The 22,370-nt window shown below is 34.3% G+C and overlaps 1 protein-coding gene across 1 annotated transcript; it reads left to right on the plus strand.

Moving 5' to 3' along the window:
* Positions 1-3,181: 3,181 nt before the first annotated feature.
* LOC131929708 (zinc finger protein ZPR1) lies at positions 3,182-22,140 on the plus strand (the record flags this gene model as incomplete). The annotated part of the gene is given in 14 exon segments (XM_059286047.1): positions 3,182-3,223; positions 4,098-4,270; positions 4,964-5,125; positions 5,293-5,377; positions 6,061-6,131; positions 6,708-6,794; positions 7,440-7,479; positions 8,589-8,755; positions 9,331-9,397; positions 9,743-9,903; positions 11,077-11,187; positions 15,054-15,143; positions 16,351-16,419; positions 21,867-22,140. Coding segments are annotated over 13 exon segments (1,362 nt in total). The 3' UTR covers positions 21,987-22,140.
* Positions 22,141-22,370: the final 230 nt, after the last annotated feature.

Here is a 22,370-nt window from a genome sequence, read left to right on the forward strand (position 1 = left end):
GTGAACAGTGGCGCACATCATGAGAGGCCTAGCGACCCTTCCCGGCGCCCGGGCACAAACTTTCAATTTAACGCGCCCCCCCCCCCTCGAGAACAACCTTTCAATTTGCACACACCCCCCTTAAACTTTCAATTTGCACCCCCCTTATATATATGTTATATTTATAATGCAAAACTGCAGCTAAAATCAGATTTTAATTTGTTTTTCCAACCCATTTTGGCGCCCCTCGCTACGCATCTGCTGAACATCGTTAATACACTTTTAGACACAATTTTTTTTTGGTTATGTTGCCACGGCATATACATTTCCTGGCCGTTCCTATTCTCACCTTTGACCTAATGTTTCTCTACCCGCAGTGGCGGAACTAGAAAAAAAAGGCTCCCCCGCAAAAAAAATTTTTTGGGCCCCCCCCCCCTATATATATATATATATATATATATATATATATATATATATATATATATATATATATATATATATATATATATATATATATATATATACACATACATACATACATATATATAAGTAGCCCGCTTCTCAAAATTTTAAATAGTCTATTACCTGAGTATTTTAATCTATTTTACTAGGCATGCTGCCCAGCTTCGCTTAGGCTTTCGAAAACATTGAGAATTTGCATGCTTAATTAATTCGCCCGAGGGTCGGTCTACGACCTCAAGAGTTATGAAGAGGTTTAATCCGTGGACATTTTTTTTCGATTTATAGCTCATATAAGGTACCGGTCAGTCGAGGTCAGTTTTGACCCCCTCATCGTAGACTTTTCGGCCAACCGGCCCCCGTGTTCTGTCGCCCCAAGGCAAGATCCTGCCAAATTTGAAGCGCCTGCGGCGCCGGGAAGTGCCCTATCGGACACCCGACAATCTAGATCTAGATCTAGATTCCTAAAAGAATTTTTTTTTAAGTTTAGCCCGAGCATAATAAAAATAAATACATTAACCAAGTTGACTTGGTGTGTCTCGAACCCGCACCACCTGCGTGGTTTAATGTACACTAACATCTTCGCTATTTAGGCAGATGACGTCAATAGTTAATGTATAAGCAATAGTGACGTCACAGTTTTATGCGTTCTTTTTCACATATATTAATGCTTTTCCGGTTGCATAAATAATACTGTTTCTCTACATTCGAATACGCCTTAAATTTTTATTTTTCTTCTTTAAGTAAAATTGTGGTTATACATTTAAAACATCTAACATATTATTTTCAACAAAAGTCCGTAAAAAATTCTCGATATATCGCTGCCGATTCTGACGTGATGTCCGGCGAAAATTTTTTGCGGACAGAGAAAGAGAGAGAGAGAGAGAGAGAGATGTGCGCACATTGGGCTTTTATAAATTAGGATTGCAATGTATAACCACTCTGAGATAACGAATCAGACAATAATTAGTCCGAACTCATTTCGGGCCCGCATCGTGTTTTACAAATATTTGGATTACGTCTTTATGTTTGCCAAAAATTGTGACAAAAATGATGGCTGGTCAAAATTATATAAACACTTAAGCTTGATTTTGAAATGGTTTCTCGCGTTATGTTTATTTTTATGATTTTTTGTATTTATATTATTAGTTTTGAATACATTCATTTTTATAGCTATAGGATTCTTTAATATGCCTTATTTTAATAATAATTAAGAGAATAAATGGCTCTTTAATTTACATAGTACAAAACTATTTAAATGAGCTTTATGGGCACCCGTGTTTTGATGAAGGGCAGTAAGTCATGGAAGTAGTGGTAACCTTTGCCTATCTTTCAAACTACAGCTCTTGTAGATTTTATATTTTTCTACGCAACAGTGTGTGTTAGTTACTGTAGAACAATTACTGCTAAAGTAGACCTGTTTGTTTTTTACAAAACCACTATCAAGGTGCACGGAAAACATTATTTATGAAAATAAAATTTATTGTTTTTTTGGTCGGAATTGGGCCCCTAAACGTCGTGGGCCCCCCGCATTGTAGTTCCGCCCCTGCTGTGGAGCCATAGAGGTCGTTTGACTAGAGGCGACAATGTGAGACAAATCACCTGGATAATCTCGTATCCCAAATGGGTTCCGAACCCGCAACTTTTTCTTCTTCGTTCTTAATTTTTTTTTTTTTTTTTTGATTTGCTTCCATAGCCTTTGTCCATCCAATAACAAACTATCCACAGCTATCGAGCTATCAGCTGCCCGGGGGTTCGAACTTGGGACTTATCGGTTCAGCAACCATGAGCTTAACCGACCCGCAACTGACGGGGTAGATTTTACACTCTGTACTCCGTCCCGGCGTCACATATCAATTTGATATAATTAATTTTTTGTTGTTCTATCATTGCCACTCCTAGTGCACTAGCCTTATCCCCGAGTCCTATCATACTGGGACCACTGCTTGCTAGATTGTGTTAGCGGTATTTTTTTCTCGGGGAGGGAGGGGGGGGGCATTTGAAATTTTCAGGGGGGGGTATTAACACTGGAAAAGTAAAAGCATATATTTTCTGTATAAATTCTATTTCGTTCGGAAGGGGGGGGGGGGGGGGGTAGTCGTTCCTCAGTGCCCCCCCCCCCCCCCCCCCCCCCCGAAGTGTGTAAGATTGCAAACGAGTTGAATTACGACACGTAAATTATTTCAGCTCATGATTTCCCTTTAAATTGTGCAATTTTTTTTTCTTATTTTCTCGAAAATTCGGCTACATAAATTGGTTAAATAAATAGAAAAGAGGATTACACATTATTTTAACCCACAAGATTATCAAGCTTCCAAAAGCTTATAATGTTTGCCTAAACATATCACGCAAAATTGGGCACTATTTAAATATATTGCTACTTGCACCAGAAAAAAAACATCAGTTTAGTTTCTGCTGGGCTTGTAGGCATTACCAAAGGTTTCCTGAACACTTGATGCATTTTTAAAATTTCTCGATAAAATGTTCGTTACTAGGGTACATTTTTAAAATAATAATAATAATAATATATTATATAAACAGTACACGAAAATTTTTCCAGTCTCTTTTTAAACCTATCCTATCAAAACAATCGGGTCATGTTAATATACAATGGGAACCGCTGGTCTAGAATGTTCAACAACGATCCATATTTTTAAATTGCCACGATATAAATACTGTCGTAAGTGAAAGTACCAGGTTTGTGAAGTACACAGTACAGGCGTGCCACTACTATTCTTCTCTGTCTGTGTGTTTATTAATCACTAAACAACATTTATAATTAAAGGTAACATTTAGATCTAGAAGTAGATTAGTCTAAATCTTAATTCTATAGAACTAGAATCTAGATAAGATAGCCTACTAGATCTAGCTAGATTCTAGAGAGAATCTACGTACTACTAGTACTAGATCTACTAAGTAAGTTGTACTACTAACTACTCGAGTACTAGATCTAGATCTAGAAATCTAGTACTAGATTACTAGATCTAATCTAGTATCTAGTAATCTAGATCTAGTCTAGATCAGCAGAGATCTAGATTTAGTTTACTACTTTACTTATACTTACACATTCTACTTACTAGATCTAGATCTAGATCTACTTAATCAGTCTTATCTTAATTCTAGTCTTGATCTATCTTAGACCTTAGATATTTATTATTTAATATTATTTAGATAAGATTCTTATGTTTTTGAAGCGCTGGTTTGTAAGAATGGCATTGCATTATCATTAATCTTCTATAATCAAGTTCAACAGTTTCAAGTTCAAGTGGATCTAGAATGGAAGAATAATTAGAATATTATAATTCTAGACTCTAGATCTAGAGACTAGATTATCTATTATCTAGAATAGAATCTACTTGATAGTCGAAACAAAAGATTTGTCTTGTCTGCTAACTTATATTAAACTATTAAATAAAGCAAACGGAGAGCCCAGTCTATTTCGTTGATCAGGCCATAGAATAAAGTGTGCATGACTTAATTCCTTTTTGTTGTTTCACAGGTGATGTGTACAGGTACTACAGAGTACAGAGTATCTTCCAGGCATCTCTTGGGGGGGGGGGGGGGGGCACGAACTGGAAAAGAGGATGTGATGATTTGTTATTGCTGCTGACTTGATGCTCAACCTTTTTCTAATTATGCGCTTTTCTCTTTTTTTTCAGTTCTAAGGTAACTTTAAACAGTAAAAGTCTAAAGAATCAAAATGTATGAAACCAATGAAAATATAGCAAGCAGCGACACATTAAACAAGCCTTTATTCAGAGATATAACAGCTGAAGATTATGACCCAGAAATCACAGAAATGGAAAGCCTTTGTGTCAACTGTGAAGAGCAGGTAAGGTAGCAGTTGATATACATCAATAAGATATGATAAAATTTAATCGTGTTTAAAAAAATTTTGGTTCATTTGTAAGATCAGGAATATATAACATCCTTAGACATCCTAGTCTATTTTGATTTTTTTTGTGGGGTGTCCAAGAGGTAAATTGAAAAAAAATATGAAAATTTAGAATATTTTAATTAACAGACTGCTGGGACAGTGTGGCCTAGGTGGTAGATAAGCTAGACTGCTAGCCTGAAAGTCTCAAGTTCGAATCCAGGTACAAGTTAGTAGCTGAGTCCACCCAGCACTTATAGGTATCTAACTCGTGTTGGGGAAAGTGCTGACCACACCTTTCCTTCATATGCCGAAGTCAAGAAACATGATCTCTACTTTATCTGCCCTATGAATCGCTAGGTCTAAAGAGGATTCTTTACTTACTTAAACAGACTGCCTTATGTTTCTAAACAGCTGATCATAGTGGTTTTACAACCTTGGTGTTCTGTCACCATGCAAACACCTGAGTAATGGTTCATTTGTCTTTAGAATTGTAAAATGCTCTCTAAAAAACAACAGAGTTCGAATCTTAACTTTATTTAAGATGGTTAAACTTTAACATTGTGTTATACATTCACCTGCAATGTTAGACATCTTCAAAAGTATTTTATTTATATAAAAATATGTATTTTGTTTGCTTTTTATTTTCAGGGAGTCACACGTCTTTTCCTAACCAAAATTCCATTTTACAAAGAAGTAATTGTTTCCTCTTTTTGTTGTGACCACTGTGGGAATAAAAATGCTGAGTTACAGTCAGGTGGAAGCATTCAGGATCGTGGTGTATCATACAAGTTAAATGTTACAAACATCCGGGTATGTATATTCATGTAATTAATGCCATTTGGTGTACATTGTGGTTTTTTTTTTATCTTTAAAAAAGTCTTTCATTATTTAGAGTTTGTGTTCATTATAATGATGGTGTATTTATTGTCTATTTAAAAATATACGAAGCAATTTTGGTTGTTTTACTTCTGTATTAGGATTTGAATAGACAAGTCGTGAAAACAGAATATGCTACAATTCGTATTCCAAGTTTAGATTTTGAGGTAGCTCCAGGAAAATCAAGTAAGTTCAAGCAGTAAATCTTTAACGTGTACAGAATTAATGTACAAAGACCTGCTATATGCTTCATCTTTTCCTGTTTGTGCCCAAGACACTTGGGTCAGATGAAGTAGAGTTAATCTGTTTCAGAGATAGCGTGATCAGCACTATGCCCAACCACCTCTGCTTTCCCTAACGTGAGTTAGGTACCCAACAGAGCTAGACGGACTCGGGGCTGTTATACTGACTTGAACCCTGAGCAAACTTGAGACTTGCAGATTAGCAACAGATTAGTAACCAAAATTTTTTGGTAAGGTAAAAAGGTAGCACAAAGCCAAATCAAAAAGCTTGTAGAAATATTGATCAGGACCAGACATCACCAGTACAGAAAAAGATTTCAATTGCAGAGAAAAATCCAGTTAATCTTGAACTAAATTCCTGGTGGTCGTGAACCAATTGTTTTAAAATGCCCTTTTGCTCTGAAGGGAAGGGGGGGGGGGGAATAAGAGAATAAACTACTTATTCTGCTTCTTTAATTTCCCGGCGTCAAAATGATACTTTATTTCTTTTTGTTAATTTGTATTGTGGACTATATTCCTATTTTCACTAGACTTAAGATTATGCAGCAGTGACCATAATTTGTAATTGTCTTAATACCCTAAAATGTACTCATTATGAATGTATAGACATATTTGTATAACCTTTAGATTTGACAACATTGGAAGGTGTGATTAGCCAAGTGATTGATGGCCTGGAGCAGCAACAAGTACAAAGGAAGGTAAACATTAGCGTTTTTTACTTTAGCTTTGTCCCTGGTGATTCATAATTATCTTATACTTAAATGATACTTTGAGTGGTACCTGATTTATGTTAGGGAAAGTAAAGGCCAATAGGCATAGTGCTGATCATACTGTCCCTCTATATGCTGAAGTCACAGAAACAGGTGGACTTTATTTCACCTGTCTCATGGAGCGTCAGTTTAGAAAGGGATCTTCACTTTTACATACTTAAATATGGGTATTCTGAGTCTGGTACAAAAGTGTAAATACAAAATTTAGTACTACTAAACTTCCAACTCAATGGTCAAGTAATTTTAACAGTTACTAGGCAATATTATGATGGATGATATTTCAAAATCGGCTACATCACTTCTGATTGATTTTCCAGATATCATCTATTAGCTAATCTTTTAAGAATTTTTTATTTCTAAAAGGTTAATCCTAAAATATTTGTAAAATGCTGTTAATTAACATGCCTGTGTGTAAGTGTAAGGATAGCCCATTTAAAAAAAAAAGTTTACTGGACAGGTTTTGCGTATTCTATATTCTATATTTTTTACTTTTTAATTTGAAAGGTTGAGCACCCAGATGTAGCAGAAAAGATTGAAGAGTTTATTGGAAAGTTGAAAGACTTAAAACTGGTTGAGAAACCATTTCAGTTTGTAAGTCGTCTAGTTTTTAATGTAGAAGTAGTTTGTGTAGATAGCCAGGTAACTTGGTGTTTCTTGCCAAGATGGCTTGTTTTTCTTATAAATAAGGTGATTGTTGATCTTAATGAAAATCTTATCCTTGATTCTGTTAGTAAAGAAGAAAATCGTGACAGAAAAATAAAGTTGATTAAAAATAAATACACTTTTACGTTAATATTTTTTGTTAGTATTTTTGAAACTGTGGCCCTTTCATGATGCTTTGAGTCATTTGGCGCTGACGGCCGTCTTTGAGTTTTTTATTCAGTTCTATAGCATTTATAACTTGGATTGTAATGGGGAAAATTGGTAAGGAATCTGAACACTGGTCCCAGAATGTTGCTAATTTTACCTACAGTTGGTTCTTTGAATATTTTGTCATTTTTGTATCCATATACTAAGCTTATTAGTTTTCTAATTTTAAAAATGTGTGTCCATATGAATATATAATTAGAGTAACTAAAATCCCACAAGTGATATCCATTCACCTACCTAAAATTTCCATTTGTAGGTCAAAAATGCTTTAGTTGCAAAGCAAATTATTTCATCAGGTAGGGTCACAGTTAAAATTATACAGTTCAAGTTCAGTATCTATATAGTATATTCTTTCTCTGTTTATAGGTACTAGATGACCCATCTGGCAACAGCTTTCTAGAGAATCCATATCCTTTTTAATTCTATTGCCTTAAATATTTAAGCCTGTAATTTTTTTTTTTTGCCGCAAAACGAAATTATCTTTTTACCCGATGATTTAAAACCTATACATAACTGATATAAATAAACTATAATTGAATGCCCTACACACTAATATTAATTTTAAGTAATTATTTATTTATTTTAGAAACATAATTACTTAGTTTTAAAAATTAAAGAAAAAAAGATAAAGAGTTGCTTTTGTTGGGAAAAAAATATACTTCTGTCAGAAAAATTAATGATAAGATTTAATTTTCATAAGTTCTTATTCATATAAAATGAAAGTACATCCATTTTCCTACAAAAATCATGTATCTGATTAGTATTAGAATAATTAAATTTTGGTTAATTTTATACCCCAGCAACAGAAGCGTAATAGGCTTGCCACTGAATGGCATTCTGCAGTGTTAAAAAAATGCTGTTTAGTTAGTGGTTTTTCAAAAAAAGTTCTGTAAAATACAAAATCAACACATGGAGCTTTATGATTAAAAACTTGGATTTGAAAAACAACTAATTAAATAGAGAAAATATTATTGAACGGTATGGTATGGCAGGCCAGTCTGTCAATTGCTGGGAGCCTCGTTACATTCTTAAAGAGTCAATAGTTTGCATAATATGTTTATGCTTGACTATCAACACAGGGAGGGTGTTAAAATATTATTTAAGGTGGGTTTTCCTGGTATTCCCATTAGGAATTATGGTTAGATCTTATGTTAACGTTGGAGAAAAAAAGTACCATCATTACAATCTACTGACAACTTCAGACATTTCCACACTTATCATGCGAATAAAAAAATATTAAAAAATTGTATTAGATTAATTAAATGGAAAATAATTATTTAAAAAAATTGTTAGAAACCCCTTCTAGCTAACATGTATGTCTTTGGATTATATAAATATAACTGGGTGATACACAGTAAACTTTTGTATTATCTGAAACAGTGTTCCAAAATTTATTTAAACTGCTTATGTTAGCATACAAATATAGCCATTGGAGTGAAACCAGCCCCTCGCCACCCATGTATTTAGTACTCTAGTGACGTGGCTGTTTAAATATATTTTTCTTAACGTTCGGAACATATGCTCCAACAAAAGACGCAGAGCTTACAGTGTCACATTACGCAAGGACCAGACAGCAGGATGAATTTTTGGGCCTTCTTGAGCAGGAGGAGGAGCCAGTTGAAGACAGTGAAGGGAAAACTGTGGGTCAAGACGATGGTGAAGGATTCAACACACAGAATGAGGTATGTTTTTGTATTTAAATTAATTATTTACGGACAATTTAAAAATATATTTTGTAAGAAAATAGTATATAAACAATATAATCATTACATATTTTATTCTAATCTTTTTTCCGATTAATATTTTTTTTTTTTTCTTCTACTAATTTTTTGTGCTCATTTAATTTTAATCTCGATGATATGGCTAACATATGAGGAGTACTTTTTCAAAAAAACATGAGTTATTCTTTTAGCCTCTTAATTAAGTAGCAATTAAAGCAGTATACTAATTTTTGTTCAAAAAGGTATAATATAAAATAAATTTCTTAACATTAAACATAAAAAAATCATACGGTTTAACAAGATAAATGTTTTAAAGTCGATTTCCTCAAAATCAATCTGAAGTGACTTAGCATGTTTTGCAAGTGGACTCCTCATATATTGATCTAAGTTAAATATGTACCAACATTCCTACATATTGTTTGTGGAAACTAAGTATCATACAAAAGCCTGAACCTGGAAAAAAAAATGTAAATACAAACTTCAACTTTTAAAAATTGATTATTCAATTGCGATTTTTTTTCTTTTATTTTTTAAAGGTCCTCTCCTTCAGTACCAACTGTCCTAATTGTAGGTCACCATGTGATACCCATATGAAGCTTGTCAGTATCCTTTATAGAAATGTGAACACTGTTAAAGTAAGGTTGTATGTGACTTTGTTACAGAAAATTTGGCTATTGAACCAAATGCTGTATATAATTTTATCTATTGCAATGTTATTATTTTTTTTTTAATTTTAAATTTTCCTATAATATAAAAAATACTTGTTGCCATTAATTGAATCTTTGCCAAATTTACAAAAAGACAACGATTTCCAATTAGTCCTTTTATTTTTAGTCAAACATTTTTGTTTTTTTCATATTCAATATTACATGGTACATCGTTTAAAATAAAACTATCAAAATAAGCACTGCCTCAATAGAGAATTATTTCCTTAAGTGAAAACTTCAGATATACCACATTTTAAAGAAGTGGTCATAATGGCAACAACATGTAGCAAGTGTGGTCATCGTGACAATGAGGTCAAAAGCTCAGGAGGGATTGAGGAGCTGGGACAGAAGATAGACCTGGTTATCAACACACCAGAAGATATGGCTAGAGATGTGTTAAAGGTAAGACTAAATACCAGCATATTGAATGGTTTTAACAAACACACCAGAAGATATGGCTAGAGATGTGTTAAAGGTAAGACTAAATACCAGCATATTGAGTGGTTTTAACAAACACACCAGAAGATATGGCTAGAGATGTGCTAAAGGTAAGACTAAATACCAGCATGTTGAAGGGTTTTAACAATCACACCAGAAGATATGGCTAGATGTGTTAAAGGTAAGACTAAATACCAGCATATTGAGTGGTTTTAAAAAACACACTGTGAGTGGTTTTAACAAACACACCAGAAGATATGGTTAGGCATATGTTGAAGTTAAAATTAATTACTAGCATATTGAATGACAGAGATGTAACTTCTGCTTTTTAATGGAAATCTGCTTTTTCTTTTCTAAACAAAATTATCCGACATTTTTCTGCCGACCAAATTATTTTCAGAAAGTCAGATGGTTTTCCTACTGATCCATTTAAATATTTTTTTGACAAAAATAAAGAGGAATATGCAGTGTTTTTTTTTTTTTTAAGATAATGTGTCGCCACATGCTCATTTGTCATTATACTTTTTCGTTTAACTCAATATTACGCTCCTCCATAACCCTAATCCACCGCTCATCCTCTGGCCTTAGTCGTACTGACTTTGAGGTCTGAGATGTGTCTACGACAACTGGCCACACAAGCACTGTCATGTTCAGGCTGTCTCTCAAGCACAATTAAATTGAATATTTGATTTTAACCAAGTTAAAAGGCATTTACGGCCAACATTAAAGGTGGTTATTAAATGACTAAAGTAGTGTAAGATTTCAGAATATTATGATATATTTATATTATCACAATTGATTGAGACCTGATTATTTTAAACTCAATGTCAGTTATTTATTACAAAATGTTCTTGAAATATTTTACAAACCTGGAAATAGCCTGGGAATATCTAGAGATTTGCCACCTCATTCCACTATTGTACAAAATTTCTGCTTTTTTAGACATGGACAGAGTGAATTATTTACCAGAGTACATATTAATACCGTTTTTTTCCTACATTGAGCAGAGTGAATTGTCCACACGGAGTATACCAGTACATGTTTTAATACCATTTTTTCCTACATTGAACAGAGTGAATTGTCCACACTGAGTATACCAGTACATGTTTTAATACCATTTTTTCCTACATTGAACAGAGTGAATTGTCCACACTGAGTATACCAGACTTGGACTTTGAGATGGAGATGGGGACACTGGGAGGGAAATTTACAACAGTTGAGGGTCTCCTGCTGGACGTGAAGACTCAGGTCTGTTCAAGAGCGCATCTTTAATTTATGATTTAATGTTTAGTGTTTATGTCAATACCAGGAACTGCGAGGTTGAATGGTAGGGAAACAAAGGCTGCTTGGCATAGTGGTGACCTAACTATCCCCTGGTGTCAAGGTTATTGAAATAGATGAACTCTACATCATCTGCCCTACGGCACTAAAAGATGATGAAGGTCCAGCTCTATCTCTCAATTTGCTTTCAAAAAGTGGCTTAACATTTAATCAATAGTTCCATCAATGTATTTAAAACAAGCTATTGTTTTTCACTTTAAAAAGTTACTTTCTTGCAAAGTGTATTGTAAGACACAAAGATCAAGTACCCTTTCAAATGGTCCATGGCAGAAAATTAAGTATACTTAATCTGTTTCCCGGACAAATCCAGCCGTCTATACTCTCAGTAACTCATCAGCATTAGGTATCCATCAAAGCTGGGCGGACTCTAGGACCATATGAGTTATATTGTAAACTACCAAAACAAAAACATGATCCAAATCACTTACACTGTTAGAACTCCTCCCTTTCTGCCCCATTGCTCTGAAACCATAAAGTGATTGGGTTCGTTTAATACATGTTTACTATATCAGGGATGTGACTTTTCCGATTTTTAGATGTATTCCGATTTTTCCGTTTTAACTGCAATTTTCCTCAGCTGATTTCAAACTGACACTCAAATATGAGCATTTCTTTTCAATTGAACGATTGCGCTAGGTCTGATTAAATGTAGGTTAAGATTTTTAGTTCAAAGTTTCCGCTATTTTCAATTAAATAGTTATAAAAAACACAGATTAAACAAAACAACTGAAAACAACGTGACTCCGACCATGTCTTGTTTGTTGAAGAAAAAATATGATGCAGACTGTTTTTATTAAAGGGTCTTCCATAAATAACGTCACACTCATAAGGGGGATCTGTAAGTGTGTTATGAGGGGGAGGGGAGGTTCAGATAGTGTGACATCATATTTTTATTTTTAAAAAGTAAGGTTAGAAACTGAATTTTAGCCACTTTTAAGTGTTTTAGAAAACTGTTTTAAAATTGTGATAGAGATTTATTAAAATACCCTATGTTGGTCGAGATTAGTCAATATTTTAGAAAAAAAAACGATTTTAAAAAAACAAATTCAGGTGGGTTTTTTTTTGGGGAGGGGGGGGGAAGCGGTTGTTGGCTGAGATGTGGCGTCATTTTATTTAAGGCCGTAGTGACGGAGGCGAGAGGGGTGGTTAAAATCTTCACACAAAAAAACGTGACATCATTTATGGATGAGCCCTAACAATTTACAGCTATTCCAAAAATAACTGATGCGGCTTGTATATCGAAAGGGTTAATTTTGGTTCAAATATCAGACCCTTTCTAATTCCAGCTAATCTGGTTTTGATTTAATTTTCCATCACATGAACCAAAACTTTCAAATTACAATTAATCTAAATCTAGACTCTTAACAGTTGAAGACTTACATTTTTACCAAGCCTATCTTTTAAAGAATATAAGGTATAATTTAAAATTGAAAACTAGAGTACAGCTAGACTAGATTAGTACAGTTTAAATTAGCTTAATGTAAAAAAAAAAGTAATTGCCACTTCTGTTACATTGTAAAAATAAAAATTTTAAAAGTTGTTTATAAGGTAAACATTAAATTGCAATTAGATCAGACTTTCAATGTTATATTAGAGTAACATAAACCTCTTTTATTTAAAATATTAGCTTCATTAAACATTAATTAGTTCAGTAACGGTGTGAGACTGCTTTAACTTAAAATGGGATAAAAATAGATAAAACATAAGGGGTTCTTGTCTGAAGAAAATTTCATAATTTTTTCCTGGTCTGGTCACATCCCTGTAACTATCCTAATATATAAAAGCCCAAGTGTGCACTTCTCTCTCTCTCTCTCTCTCTCTCTCTCTCTCTCTCTCTCTCTCTCTCTCTCTCTCTCTCTCTCTCTCTCTGTCCGCAAAATATTTTCGCCGGACATCACGTCAGAATCTGCAGCGATATATGAAGAACTTTATACGGACTTTTGTTGAAAATAATGTTAGATGTTTTAAATGTATAACCACAATTTTATTTAAAGAAGAAAAATAAAAAATAAAGGCGTATTCGAATGTAGAAAAACAATTTTAATTATGCAACCGGAAAAATGTTTATACTTGGGTCAAGAACGCATTTAACAATGACGTCGCTTATTGTTTACACTAAAAAAAGAGCACGAAACTGATGACGTCATCTTCCGAGTTTAGAATAAAATAAAGAAATTAACTATTTCATTCAAATATGATTTAGAGCTAGATTTTACGTACGCTATGAAATGTATACAATAGGATTTTCTCGGCCTAAACTTTTATAAGTTTTTATATTATCTATTTGGATTCTAGATATAGATCTAGATCTCGATTCTAGATCTAGACTAGATCTACGGAAAAACTAGACGTAGATGCTAAATCTGGATTTAGACTAGAATCCAGATCTATCTACTTAAAACAACATAACTACCATTGAACAGCCGGGTTTTTAAAGAAATCTTTTAAGTCTCTTAATTTAAGTCTCTTAATCATTAATCAGCGAGTGCATTTAATATGGCATGGTTACCGATGAATAAATGAACTATTTCATTTAAATCTATAGATCTATTAATAAAAACCTAATAAAAATAAATCACTTTAAAAACAAGAAGAATACCGTGGAATAGCCGAGTTTTTAACGGAATCATTTAAGTCACTTAATCAGTGTGTGCCTGTGTTATGTTAAATGTGTCGGATTTTTAGCTAATTAGTTATTTCTTTGCTTTGTCAGTAATATCGTTCAGCGTGTAGTAATGCACATTGGGTGTTGACCAATAACTATTTTATAAATTATTTTTCTCAAACAAGTTCAACATTTAAAAATATATAGGCCTATAATTCACGTGAAATGGGTACCGATTGCTAGTATACTTATATACACTTTAGACGGTTAAGTGCTAATTTTGTTATAACTGATCTGTTAATGATAAGGGTTTCATTCAGTGAGGGTTTAGTACTGTATTGAGACAATATGGGAATTAGTATAAATATTTATCCAGGTGAAGTAATTAGTTTGTCTCTTTGTTGTGAGGAAACGTTATACAATTTCACTCTAATAGTTCATTTTCATATCGTTTCATCCTGTTTTTTTTTTGTTTTGTTTTTTTTGCACTGCACATTTCCAAATATCTGGCAGATTTTGTCTCTTCTACACCCCACCCCCCATGTATTTTGTTGTTTTTCTTTATAAATAAAGTAAGTTAAGTCCTTTATTCATACCTAATGATCCATTCAGTAAATGAAGTAGAGTAACGATTTAAAATGATGACGGGGTCAACCTTGTATCACAACGTGAATCTATAGACAGGACCACATTGTTTTATTCCGTTGTTTATTGCACGGCCTAATACACATGGACAATCACTTTCACATTTAAAAGATGATGACTATATTCAAGATGACAAATACCTCTATACCCTGGCACAACATGAAGAAGGCTGATCTAATCCTTTCCCCCAGTAACAAGATCCTACTCTCACACGTCACATCCATACGTAACTCGTCACACAGTCACACAGTCACAATCTTCTATTAATATGAATCCTTTCCACAAGACACGTACTGTTATACTCTTGCAATACCTAAGATACCATTCATAACAGGAATGTGTGGTCAGCACTTTGCCCAGTTGCTTTTACGTTCCCTAACGTGAGTCAGGTACCCATTAGAACTGGGTGGGCTCATATTCGGGACTGAGATCTGAGCTCAAGATCATCAGGCTAGCAGCCTACAGCTCTACCATTTGTACCTTATATTTTACCTTACTCTTATCATGATTTTCTTATCTTCAGCTCAAGGATTTTAATCCCTTCTTTCGAGGTGATTCATCTCAGCCACAGATGTGTGAGCAGTTGTCAGATTTCTGTGAGAAGATTGATGAGGTAATTAGCTAAGACTAGTTTTTAATGCAGCTAAGTCTGTAATTAACCCTTTGATGTCGATAATGCTGTGGTTTAGGTTTGAATTTCTGTTTGAAATTACTAACACACAATGCACTTAGTAAAGTCTAAGCATTAAGTAAAGTAAGCACAAGGGTCTAAAGGTTGGGGGGGGGGGGGGAGAGAAGTCTGTCCGGTTATTAATCAGGATTGTCTGGTGGCTATTTCGAATTTGTCTATTCATAATTTTGACATAATCAACTGCTTGTAGTGTGGTTGTTGTGTCTAGACAGGGTTCACTGCTAGTAGTGTGGGTGTTTAGAACAGGGCTCACTGCTAGTAGTGTGGGTGTTTTGTCTAGGGCAGGGTTCACTGCTTGTAGTGTGGGTGTTTGTCTAGGCAGGGTTCAATGCTAGTAGTGTGGGTGTTTTGTCTAGGGCAGGGTTCACTGCTTGTAGTGTGGGTGTTTTGTCTAGGGCAGGGTTCAATGCTAGTAGTGTGGGTGTTTTGTCTAGGGCAGGGTTCACTGCTAGTATTGTGGGTGTTGTGTCTAGGGCAGGGTTCACTGCTAGTAGTGTAGGTGTTTTGTCTAGGCAGGGTTCACTGCTAGTAATGTGGGTGTTGTGTCTAGGCAGGGTTCACTGCTAGTATTGTGGGTGTTGTGTCTAGGGCAGGGTTCACTGCTAGTAGTGTAGGTGTTTTGTCTAGGCAGAGTTCACTGCTAGTATGTGGGTGTTGTGTCTAGGCAGGGTTCACTGCTAGTAGTGTGGGTGTTGTCTAGGGCAGGGTTCACTGCTAGTATGTGGGTGTTGTGTCTAGGCAGGGTTCACTGCTAGTAGTGTGGGTGTTGTCTAGGGCAGGGTTCACTGCTAGTAGTGTGGGTGTTGTGTCTAGGCAGTGTTCTAGAATCAACTGCCAGTACTGTTGGTGTTTTGTCTAGGCAGGGTTCACTCAGTGTTCTCCCTCCTGAAATGTTTTAGAGACCATCCAGCAAAACGTATCTATGATGATTGTTTAAGCACATGATTTGATAACCACATAGCCTGACGTTTGAAATCTTGGTCACATCGTAGTACCGGACTTAGGCTGGCCTGTTGGGTACCTGGCATATACCATTACAGTTATGTGCCCTCACAGTCTGCTTATCTGCCAGTAACGTCAAGTAGGCAGCCAGCAATTTTGTGTATTTAATATTATTATTTATTTTTAGATTGTACAAGGCAAAAGGACAGGTGTCCATTTTGTACTGGATGACGCTTCAGGCAACAGTTACATTCAGGTAAATGAATATTTTTTTAAGATAAAAAATTTAACTTTTTAAAAGTTGTTTCTACTAACAAAATCAAGGGTAATATTTTTTATTACAGAACAGAAATACAATCTATAATCTCTGCTAATTTAGAGAAAATATCTATAGAGTACAGTGATTCACCTAAGTTTCTTCTAACAAGTCGCAGCCAAATTCTTAACAATATTTTACTTAACCTCATAATAATTTTTTTTTTTTTAAATTACACTGGCATAGTTTATTATTTCATGACTAAAACCACTAAAAAGACAGCAAAATTCTTAACAATTTTTGTATTTTACGGCATAAATTAAAAAAGAAAAATTCCCTGGCATAGTTTATCATTTCATGGCTACTTTTTGTGAAATAGAGTAGATCTTGGTTTAACCGATGTTGGCCATTTGATATCAGTCAGTCAATGATGAAGATTTTTAAAATTGTTTAATGCCCACTGCACATTCGCGGGGTCAATGCGAGTTCACAACTCCCGCCCTTCACGACATTGGATGGGAAGAGAGTTAGTAGGCATTGTTACAGAAGATGCATTTAAATAAGAAATACCAAAAAATTATGTTGTTGTCAAATATAAGACTCAGACCAGGAACTGAAAGTTACCAAAAGAAAATTGTTTTAAAAAAAAATCCACTAATTTTCTTAACGGCCATTTTGATTTTTATCATGACCATGTATTCAGGCATAATCAATCATAATTCCTTAAGATAGGTGTCAAAATCGTGAAATTACTGGCAAAATGGTACAAATTGGCGCAACGGAAAAAAAGCACAAACAAAAAAAAGTGCAAACGGAAAAAAGCGAAAACAGAAAAAGTGCAAACAGAAAAAGCGCAATCAGAAAAAGCGCACAAAGAAAAAGCGCACACAGAAGAAAGCGCAAACAGAAAAAAGTGCAAACGGCAAAAAAGCGCAAACAGAAAAATGCACAACCAGAAAAAACAACGAAAAATGTGCAAAAGAGAAATTTAGCACAAAGACCTATATGGACTAGATGACACATTTATACATGACTGTAAGGGCTGCTGTGAGAGTGTCGTGTTTGATCATGTGATCTACTACCATTTAAAGCATACCACTACCATGTGCATTCCCATCACCACGATATAGGCGATAATCGCTTTACACAATGCCTATTATTTTCTTGGTCAATAATTATTCAACTACTATTCTCGTATAAATAAACATAAAACTATCCTTGATATCGACATTACACGAAGTATCTCTCACATTCTCCTAATCCGAACTACGTAGCTTGCATACTATAACAACCTGTTCCTATGACAAAACTTCACTCTCTTTCATCCGCGTCATCAAACATGCATTCATCATATCTCTCGCACCAACATTCATTCGCACCAAAATAACAATTATGTATTTAATATTACTTCACATCATGACGCACCTACCTACCTACCTTCCTACCCACTTACCCACCTACCTACCTACCCACTTACCCACCCACCTACCTACCCACCTACCTACCCACTTACCTACCTACCCACCTAAAAAGTATCTGCGAAGTTCGTTAGTTTCGTAAACTGCACTAGACATCTTTTTTTTAATGAAAATTCATTGACATCATTGACATATGTTACATATATGTTACATTTTGTGACAACCTTAATTAGTGCATTGGGCTTGTATGAAAACTCACTTCGAACTAACTCAATTACATGTTATTTATTTTAACATTACACGGTAAGCGTCACCCAACTGTTGTGATGTGAGGTGAGGACAGGGTCGACAATAAACCAACACGAAAGTACAAAAGAGACATAGACTGCCTATTAGAGAATGGACCCCCTAACTTTCCTAACCCCACCATTTATTATACCCTACATAACCTCTAAACTTCCTGCGCTATATGTCACTTCCCTCCCAATCGTTCCTATTCTACAGAATTGTGTGTACTATTTATTTACATTCTTTAATCTCAATATAACTAAAATAGACTATTGTTTGAAGCATGATGGAAACATGTAAACAAAAGGGACGCTACTCTAAATCTATGCGAATACTTATATGTAACAATCCTAACCCCAACCAAAACATGTACTGAACAGCATAATGGGCAGCATGTAGCCAGAGTTTCTCTTCCAGGCATCTCTTTTACCCCCCCCCCCCCCCCCTGCGCTCCGCACGTAATCATGAAATGGAATTTACAAAGTAAACATACACTTTAACTAGTGTCCGCCCCCCCACCCCCCAAAAAATGTTGACCCCCCCACCCCCCACCGGAGAAAAGTCTGACAGAAGAGCTATGATTGTTTATATCATTTTGTATTCGTCTGGTAAACATTTCAGTAAAAGACCTTAAAAAACCTTCCATAACCTTTTTATAAAGAAACAAAGAGAGATGAAGTTTTATAATAACATCTGGCTTTGACTTACACCTACTCCAATGGTATCTACATTGTTAAACTGATTAACTATGTAATGTAGGGCTCAATAGGATCAATGAACTAACCTTACGCCAAACCAGTTTGAAATTTCGAATTTTGTAACACTGTTACTAAGTTAGCAAAATGGAAATGGGCATAATCTATATCATCTACACAAATACCCAACCACCTACCTAACTACCCACCCACACATCTACCCACATACCCACCTAACAACATACCCACCCACTTACCCACCTACCCATATATATATATTTATATATATATATGTTATAACTGGGGCTATTTGTCCTGCAACTATAAAGTGAGAGGGTCTACACTACCATTATATTCTGTCTAGCCATTCAGTAGTTCATCCCAAAGTACAACGACACCAAGGTATACAAATGATTCGACAGGATGAAATTATTTAATTTTACTATTTATTGCATTACAAAGGACGACCTGAACGAACAAACTAAGACTGGACTACATTACGACATCACTTTAACACAACAAGAACAAGAGTAATTTTTAACATCTTCCCCCGTCAACAACGAACCTACACTAAAACGTCACATTCTTTCGAACCGCGTAACTATTCAATGCGTCATTAACTTTCACACCAATATTCGTTCACACCAATCCTCCTTGTTTAAACACACGTCAAAACGATATATATATACATATATATATATATATATATATATATATATATATATATATATATATGCATACATATATATATGCATACATATATATATACACATACATATATATACACATACATATATATACACATACATATATATACACATACATATATATATACACATATATATATATACATATATATACACATATATATCCACACATATATATCCACACATATATATCCACACATATATACACACACATATATACACACACATATATATACACACACATATATATACACACATATATATACACACATATATATACACACATATATATACACACATATATATACACACATATATATACACACATATATATACACACATATATAAACACACACATATATAAACACACACATATATAAACACACACATATATACACACATATATACACACATATATATACACACATATATATACACACATATATATACACACATATATATACACACATATATATACACACATATATATACACACATATATATACACACATATATATACACATATATACACATGTATATACACATGTATATACACACATGTGTATATATACACACATATATACACATATTTATATAAACATATATAAATATACACATATATATGTACGCACATATATATACGCACATATATACGCACACATATATATATATATGCACATATATATACGCACATATATATACACATATATATTCACACACATATATATACATACACATACATACACATACATACACATACACAGACATACACATACGTACATACACGTACATACACGTACATACACACACATACACACATATACACACACATACATGCACATACACGCACATACACGCACACACATACACACATACTTACATATATACATATATACATATATATATATATATATATATATATATATATATATATATATATATATATATAATCTGGTAATTAGGTAGGTGGGTAGGCAGGAAGTTAGGCAGGCAGGTAGGTAGGTGTGTCATGATGAAATAATATTAAATACATCATTGTTATGATGTGTGTTTTATCAGGGTATTTTGGTGGGAGAGATATGATGAATGCATGTTTGAAAGAGAGTGAAGTTTTGCCATAGGAACTTGTTGTTATGGTATTCAAGATGGCCAGTTTGGACAAGGGAGAATGTGAGAAATACTTTGTGTAATGTCGATATCAAGGATAGTTTTATGTTTATTTATACGAGAATAGTAGTTGAATAATTATTGACCAAGAAAATAATAGGCATTGTGTAAAGCGATTATCGCCTGTATCGTGGTGATGGGAATGCACATAGTGGTATGCTTTAAATGGTAGTAGATCACGTGGTCAAACACGACACTCTCACAGCAGCCCTAACAGTCATGTATAAATGTGTCACCTAGTCCACATAGGTCTCTGTGCTAAATTTCTCTTTTGCACATTTTTCGTTGTTTTTTCTGGTTGCGCTTTTTTCTGTTTGCGCTATATATGTCTGCACTTTTGTCTGTTTTCGTTTTTTTCCGTTTGCGCTTTTTTCCGTTTGCGCTTTTTTTCCGTTTGCACTTTTTTCCGTTACGCTTTTTTCCATTGCGCTTCTTTCTGGGAACCCAAATTGGCACCCCTGGTTCATGGACACAATTGTAACTGGTTGTGCATCAGAGCTATTTAATGATACTAGCCTAGCTCATTTCCTCAATATTCTGAAAGGGAGAAGGAAAAAACCTCCTTAACTGGTTTTGTTTTATACAATCTGATTGTGAAAGTGAGTAGAGCATGGCTCAAATGGCATAGATCAGTGAAGAGCAGTAATGAAAATTAAGCAAAAGTAACAAAATTATTTTCAGTGTTCCATTGAGTTTAAGGATAAAGTGCAGCACTAAGAGGGTAGAAAATGAGTAAACAAAGTGAATCTTCTCTGCCTATCTCTTCCCCCCTCTACACCACCACCAGCATCTTTTTAACGCTTAAGTTGTCTTATTTCCAAAGTACAATACTCTTTATAAAACTAGTTTATTCCTTTACATGCTGTTTTATTATGCTTTTTTAATGCATTTGCCATTTATTAATACATTTTTCTTAATAAAAACACTCACCAAAAAAAGACAAAAAAAACTGAGGTAGCACTTTGCAAATGGCTGCAATGGATTAATTAATTAATGGCAACTTAATTTCAGTGAGAAAATAGCACTGATAGGTTACTGAACAAATAAAATTCATACCTCAGGGAACCACTGTTTACTGAAAAGCAACCATTAATATATTGTTTTGCTAAAAAAATTTGTTTCATGTGTTATTATAAATTTTAAAAAAATCAAATTGTTTTACCCTACACCAGAGTCTCTGTGCGCCGGACCCTGACCCCCAGCTGACCATCACAAGATACACCCGCACCTGGGAACAGAACGAAGAGCTGGGACTCAATGACATGAAAACTGAAAATTATGAGCAGGCCTGACCCAAACGGATGCTGTGATTTATGCCAAGCCTAGCTAAATGGATTTATTCTTCTTCCAGAATTTATTGTTATAATGATAACCAATCTGGATTAGATGGGAAAAAAAATATTTTGTTCGAAACTTTGACAATAAAATTGTACTAGTGATATCAAAATTTGGATTTTAAATTATGTTACTGAACCTTTACAGTCGTATGTATGCAGATGTACTATGATTGGTACATTTGGATGGACCCATATACACCTAAACTATATTTCTTTTTTTTTTACACACATTAAAGTTTTGCAAGTTCAAGATTTTGAAAATACAGATAGAAGCGAGAATTGAATTTTTGATACATCTTTTTCGCATATTCTATCACTTTTACTACTTTCAGTTTATTT

Source organism: Physella acuta, unplaced genomic scaffold, assembly GCF_028476545.2.
Source record: "Physella acuta isolate Inbredline_101_S28 unplaced genomic scaffold, ASM2847654v3 ptg001664l, whole genome shotgun sequence".
Classification (NCBI taxonomy): Eukaryota; Metazoa; Mollusca; class Gastropoda; family Physidae; genus Physella; species Physella acuta.